We start from the raw sequence: 7,313 nt of genomic DNA, 5'->3' as shown, positions 1-7,313 counted from the left end.
AAAGGCATTACTCTCCTCTATTACTCCAGACATCAGGTGCTAAAATTAATGCTTGCAAGAGCTGTTCTCATCCTACCCCCAACCCCTGCCAAAACTAATGAAATGGTACCAGAACATCCTTCTGAGTCTGGTTTTGTTGTTGTTTTTGTTGTTAGCCTTATTTTTATCTTTTTTTAATAAAAAAGAATTCATAAAGGGAACCCTTTATTTCCCAGTAATGTTTGGACACCCACATGTTCATTTCTGCTGTATGTGGGAATTTCAGAGAACCGCTCAGAATCATCGTGATCCGTACCCACACACCCACAACGCTATAAAACTCGACAGAGAGGAAGAAAGACCCAATCTCTTCAAGTTCTCCAAACATCAAGGATGGGGTTCAGGGTGCCATGCGTCCTCCTTCTGTTGCTGATGGCCTCCCTGCCCCCAACTCAGGCCCGCGCGGGTGAGTACGGGGTGGAGAGAGAAACCTTCTCTGTGGGGAGGAGTGAGGGCACCAGACAGAATCTGCACCCAGAAAACCATGTCTCCACCCTCGCCCAACCAAACCTCCCCTCTCCCAGAGATGGGCAGCCTCTGCCAAGTTCCCATCACCAATCCGCATCCGGAGCCCTGCGCCCTGCACCGCTCCCAGCGGGTGAACCAGTTCCCCGGTCTGGCAAAGTGCAAGGTCACCGCGCATTACCCCTACTCTCACACTCCCTGCGATATTTCACAACCACCTTGTATGATCCTGCCTATCGCAAACCTCGGTTCATGGTCGCCAGCTACGTGGACAACACGCAGATCGCAAGCTTCGACAGCGACAATGAGAGTCAGCGGGTGGAGCCGCGGGTGCCATTTATAGCGCGGGATCCAGAGCATTTGGACGAGTTGACTCGACTTGGCAGAGGCATCTTAATACTTGGCCGAATAGAACTGTGGACCCTGTTTGGCTACCATAGCCAGAGAGAGAATGGTGAGTGACCCTAGACTCGGAAGGCTACTCTACAGTGTCCTCATATTCCTAGGGCATTGGAAACATACCTTGGGTTAGTGAAATCTGCAAGTTAAACCATCCTGTAGAAGCTTGCGGAAATTTACTGGAATTTCATTTCAGTTTGAAATAAACTTTGACTAATCACGCACAGGCTTTGTGTATTGAGTGGGGCTAACCTAAAACACCTTGCTGACCTCCCTGGTTGCCACAGAGTCTCACACTGTCCAGTGGCTATTCGGCTGTGACATAGGGCCAGACCACCGCCTACTCCGTGGGTATAAGCATGTCGGTTATGACGGCCAGGACTACATCTCTCTGACTGAGGACCTGCGCTCCTGGACTGCGGTGGATACTAAGGAGGCTCAGATCACCAGGCGCAAGTGGGAGGCAGCTGGTGTTGCAAAGTCCTGGCGATCTTTCTTGGAGGGCAGGTGCGTGGTGTGGCTTCTCAAATACCTGGATAAAGGAAAGAAGATTCTGCAGCGTGCAGGTAAGAGGTGTAGGGTAGTTTTTGTCTGCTCTTGAGCAGAGTTTATAGGTAGGAAAGAAAACCAATTCCTAAGCCACAGATTGTGAAGTACTGTTTCCCACTGTGACACAGACTCTTAATCTGTTAATATTCAAAATCACTGTAGCTGTGATTACCCTCACTGGGGATTCTAGCCATTCACACCCTCCTATGTTCCCTAATTACTAGGAATCCTACCAGCTGCACCTGATACTGACTTACTTGTGTATACAGAAGTTAGAGAGCAATTGGGATGAGTGTAGAGGATAATGGTTTTAATCCCAACATTTTGAGAGGCAGGGGCTGGGGAATGAGTTCAAGGCCAGTCAGAACAGACAGGAAGGGGAGTAGGGAGGTTAATTAATGGAATAAAGTGGTGGCAGGCTCCAGTGAGGCAGGTTTTGTGAGCTGTCATTCATGCTGGAGTGGACTTTTCTGTGACAAAGGTGGTTTTGAGTATTAAGTAACTCCTTACTCCTGTGCCTGTAATTGCCAATAACTTTATGAGATTGCCAAATTAGTGTTAGATAATTAGACTTGGATGGAACTCCCCTCCCCCCCTCCCTCCCGCTTTGATCTGTTGCTGGAGTCTTATCAAGGGTACTTGACACCTGAGTGGGAACTCAGCAGGACCAAAGATGAGTTTGGGAAGATCAGTTTCATGGTTTCTGCTATGGGATATAAAACATGCAAATAAAGCTAAACCATCCATGCAGAGAAACTGCTGATGTGGCCTGCTTTCTCCCTGTGGAGTGGAATGGCATCTGAGAGCTGCACTGCCCTTGGCATGGATGATAAGACTTGCCTCTGAGACTGCTCCATCTGAGGTGGATGCATGTCAGTGCTGGGAACCAGGGTAGTTGTCTTCCTCTACATGGCATGAGGTCTATCACATGAGCACCAACAACAGCAACTCCAGGAATAACACCTGTGGGGCACTGGGCAGGATCCTCAGCAGACAGTGGCAGCAGCTGTGTGGCCTTTGCTGTGGTCAGAGAGACTTGCAACTGAGGCTGAGTCACCTACCCAGAAAGGCCTTGCCAGCCTAAGGAAGGAATGACAATGAGAAAAAGACATGTAAATGCTGCCTTTGTGATAAACTGGCTCACCATTTCTTACACCTGGGGAATGTGAAGGAGGCATAAAGGAAAGAGCAGGAATTAGATCTGTGCTTCTGCAATCCCAAAACCTGGGGATGATGGTAAGAATAAGACTGTAAAAGAATGAAAGTGAAGTAAAAGTAACAGAATACCCCTCAGGCCAACCTTTAACTCAGGGAAAAGACTATGATTCAGCATACAAACAGGGCCTTAGCAGTGATTCAGTCTGGGAAACCTCATAAATGGGAATATTTGCCTCTGAACCTCTTGAAACAGACAAAAAAAATATTAGTTTTAAAATTTAATGAATCCCTACAGAGGGTTCCTGAGACTGTGAGACAAAGATGTAGATAGGATCTGAGCTATTAAAATAGAGAAATAATTGAGCACTGTAACTACTCACCCCTCTATGGGACAAAGGCTGCACAATCTGAGGCAGGATGAAAGGATCATTAGGACAGCAAGAGAATGACTCCCACAAGCTGTCTTCTACCTTCAGATGTGTGCTGCACATGTACAGGTGCACACACACACACACACAGAGAGAGAGAGAGAGAGAGAGAGAGAGAGAGAGAGAGAGAGAGAGAGGGAATTTTAATGTCTGGTTTTAAGTGCAGACTGTGTAGGACAGATTAGGAGGTGTGTCACTGGGAGTGAGTTTTCAGGTTTCAAAATCCCAGGCCATACAATTAGCTTGTTCCTTTCCTTTATCAGTGGCCTTGGTCGTAGTGTGTTGTTACAGCCCTAGAACGGTACCAAGACATTTGCCATTGGTGCCATATCTAAGATGAACAGACACTTGCTCTTGCTAATCTAGAAAGTCACTAACTACTTCTTTTGTCATTGAGTTGGAGCAGAGAAAGCCTCCATGACCTCCACATCCCACAGAATCCACCCTTCTTTCATTCCTGTGACAAAATACCTGAGAGAAACAACTTCAGGGAGGAAGAACTGAAGTATTGTGCCTCTCCAAACTTTGACTAATAGTTCATCGCCATTCAGGGCCACAGCCTAGAAACCTTGCTCACATCTGGGAACATCCAGGAGCAGAGAATAGCCAGACAGACTATAACCCTCAAGGCCCACCTCCCAGCAACCTACTCCCTCCAGTTAGATCCTACATCCTAAATATTCCACTGGAAAATCAGTATCACCAGATACAAACCAAGGCTTCATATACCTGAGCCATGGGGGAATATTTTATATTCAAACCATAATAGAGATTCCATTTATTCAGGGATGGAGAAGTACCAATTCCGAAAAGGGTGAGTGGCAGTTCCCTTTTGATCTCAGCCCCTGATTCTGCCAGTGTTCACAGGTCAGCTATAGCTACTCAGTCACTGGGTTTTACTCCACTTGGAGGGGTACAGGTTCAGCCCTTTATTCTAGAACTTTCCAAGGAATAGAAAGTTTTTTTATCCTGAGCCGACACAGCTTAAGTGCTGCTCTCTAGATCTCCAGCCCATCTCTGGGGATGATCACATGATCAGTGCTCAAGTTGTCCACGGGAAGGAACAGAAGTTTGTTCTTCTCTGACTTTTCCCAGATCCTCCAAAAACAAATGTGACTCATCACCCCAGACCTGAAGGAGGCGCCACCCTGAAGTGCTGGGCCATGGGCTTCTACCCTGCGGACATCACCCTGATCTGGCAGAGGGATGAGGAGGACCTGACACAGGACATGGAACTTATTGAGACCAGACCTGCAGGGGATGGAACCTTCCAGAAGTGGGCAGCTGTGGTGGTGCCTTCAGGAGAAGAGCAGAGATACACATGTCATGTGCTGCATGAGGGGCTGCCTGAGCCCCTCGTCCTGAAATGGGGTAAAGGGGTGTGTAGGCCCAGAGTCTGTTTTAGGGAAAGCAGGAGCCCTTCTGCAGGGTCAGGGTCCCTCACCTCTATCCTCTCCTACTCTCTGGCAGAGCCTCCTCCATCTCCCGCCATCCCCATCATGGGAATCATTGCTGGTCTGGTTCTCCTTGGAGTGTTGGTCGCTGGAGCTGTGGCTGCCATTGTGATGAGGAAGAGTACAGGTAGGATAAGGACAGTGTCTGAGATTTGGGCCTTACTGAAAAATTTCAAGCCCTTGATGTAAATGTGTCTATCTCCTGTTTTGTTACTATAAAGTATGTTCATTCCTGTGTGCTTAGCCACTTCGGGAACTTTTTTATTTTGTTTCTTCCTAAAACTATTTTCTTTTTTTAATTAATTAATTAATTTTTATTGAGCTCTACGTTTTTTTCCGCTTCCCTCCTTGCCTCTTCCCTCCCCTTCAACCCTCTCGTATGGTCCCCATGTTCCCAATTTACTCAGGAGATATTGTCTTTTTCTACTTTCCATGTAGATTAGATCTATGTATGTCTCTCTTAGAGTCCTCATTGTTGTCTAGGTTCTCTGGGATTGTGATTTGTAAGCTGGTTTTCCTTGTTTTATGTTTTAAAACCACTTATGAGTGAGTACATGTGATAATTGTCTTTCTGGGTCTGGGTTACCTCACTCAAAATGGTGTTTTCTAGATCCATTCATTTTTGTGCAAATTTCAAGCTGTCATTATTTTTTTCTGCTGTGTAGTACTCCATTGTGTAAATGTACTACATTTTCCTTATCCATTCTTCGGTCGAGGGGCATTTAGGTTGTTTCCAGGTTCTGGTTATGACAAAAAAAAAAAAAAAAAAAAACTGCTATGAACATAGTTGAGCACATGTCCTTGTGGCACAATTGAGCATCCTTTACATATATACCCAAAAGTGGTATTATTGGGTCTCAAGGAAGGTTGTTCCCTAATTTTCTGAGTAATCACCACACTGATATCTAAAGAGGCTGCACCAGCTTGCACTCCCACCAACAATACAGGAGTGTTCTCTTTACCCCACAACCTCTCCAGCATAAGTTATCATCAGTGTTTTAATCTTGGCCATTCTTATAGGTCTCAGAGTTGTTTTGATTTGCATTTCTCTGATGACTAAGGATGATGAGCATTTCCTTAAGTGTCTTTCAGCCATTTTATTTGGGACTATTTTTAAAAAGAAAAACAAACAAACAAAAAACAGAAAAAAACCCTAACTCTGTAAGGAACACCTGGAAATAGAGGACAAAGGTTTCACATTGAGGTTTCTTGTGATGTGACACAAATCTGAGGTGGAGTCTCCAGGAGGGGGAAATATCTGGGAGGATACTTGATCCTTTCTATCTTTTTTTTTTTGTTTGTTTTTGTTTTTGTTTTTGTTTTTGTTTTTTTGAGACAGGGTTTCTCTGTGATTTTGGAGCCTGTCCTGGAACTAGCTCTTGTAGATCAGGCTGGTCTCAAACTCACAGAGATCCGCATGCCTCTGCCTCCCAACTGCTGGGATTAAAGGCGTACGCCACCACCGCCCGGCTTGATCCTTTTTTTTATGTTTCCTGATCCTGTTCTAGGTCTGTCTGCAACTATACCCTGGAATATTATGAGGTCTAGGATTAGGAGTTTCCTCTGGCACCAACTGGTTCTCCATCTTCTCTGTCTTTATCCTCCCAGAAATCAAAAAGGGTGTAGTTAGTTAACTTTTATCTTATTTTCACCCCATGGTCTCATGTCTTGGCATTGGAACACCCATCTTCCTGAAAGTCTAGAAAGGAAGCAGAGACCTAGTCCCCTCCCCCATCACTCTGCTAAATATTCCGCAGCTGAGCACAGCTTGAGTCCTTAACTCCACCAGTGTGTACCTGTACCTTGTGCAGGACCTGGTGTGGATGGGCTTTAGTGTTCTGTCCCTCGACATAAAGACTCAAGTTTGCAGCTTTTTATTTTTCTAAGATAAAAAAATTTAAGCCCCTAATTTCACATATAGAATTAGTTTATGGATAATTGATAAGAATTTGGATTCCATTATTTTGTCTATAAGTTGGGGATAAATAATATAAATAGCAATCAGTCAGAGACTTACATGGTGTTAATTGCTTCCTATTTCTCATACCTGAGACCAGACCCCATAGGAGAGAAAACGATATGTACCTATCAACTTGACAACTCAGGGCTGATGACGTGTTTGTTGTGGGTGATACTGTGATGATTGATAACAGTGACCTGAAACCTTTTCCTAGAATTCCCAGGCCTCTCTCAGACCCCATTGAATTAGACTGTAAAGCAGGGAGCTCAGATATTACTATTTTTCTCTCTCTTTGGCAGGGTGTCATACAGTACCTCAGGCTGACCTGGAGCTCAAATGAAGCTGCGAGGGCTTCAGCGTCAGCTCTTCTGGATTTAGAATCTTCCAGGACTTGCAATTCTGGATTTGTCTGTGAAGGGTGTTTCCAGAGATTAACTGGGGGGGGGGGGGAGCTGCACTGAATGTGGGTGACATCAGCCTATGATTTGGGGGCCCAGACTGAAGAACAGGAAGGAAAAGGAGAAAACCAGATAAGAGCCAGCGTCCCCACACTCTGCTTCCTGATGCATGAAGATGTGAGTCATCCCAGCCACAGCTCCAGCTGCCATGAATCCTACCAAGCCTTTCCTGCCAGGATGGATTGTATCTTCTTAAATCAAAACCAAAATAAATTCTTCTTGCCTTAAGTTGCTTCTTTCAGGTTATTCTGTCTTTGGTTTGTTTGTTTGTTTGTTTTTTGTTTTTTTTTACATTAATGAGTAAAGTGAGTGATACAGCTTCTATTCCCCTAAATCATCCTGCCTCATCCTGAATGCTGATATTGCAAGCTGTAATTGATGTCTGTTTTACCAGCTGTGAGGT

General features: G+C 45.2%; 1 protein-coding gene across 1 annotated transcript; it reads left to right on the top strand.

Moving 5' to 3' along the window:
• Nucleotides 1-372: 372 nt before the first annotated feature.
• Nucleotides 373-6,870, top strand: LOC130890441 (HLA class I histocompatibility antigen, alpha chain G-like). Its single transcript, XM_057794355.1, has 5 exons — nt 373-958; nt 1,191-1,469; nt 4,134-4,409; nt 4,509-4,619; nt 6,752-6,870. The coding sequence occupies exons 1-5, from the start codon at nt 373-375 to the stop codon at nt 6,790-6,792; spliced, it is 1,293 nt and encodes a 430-aa protein (XP_057650338.1). The 3' UTR covers nt 6,793-6,870.
• The last annotated feature ends 443 nt before the right edge of the window (nt 6,871-7,313 follow it).

This window comes from Chionomys nivalis, chromosome 19 (genome assembly GCF_950005125.1).
Source record: "Chionomys nivalis chromosome 19, mChiNiv1.1, whole genome shotgun sequence".
Classification (NCBI taxonomy): Eukaryota; Metazoa; Chordata; class Mammalia; order Rodentia; family Cricetidae; genus Chionomys; species Chionomys nivalis.
Note: the sequence above shows the minus strand (reverse complement) of the source record. Positions and strands in the feature narration are given on the sequence as shown.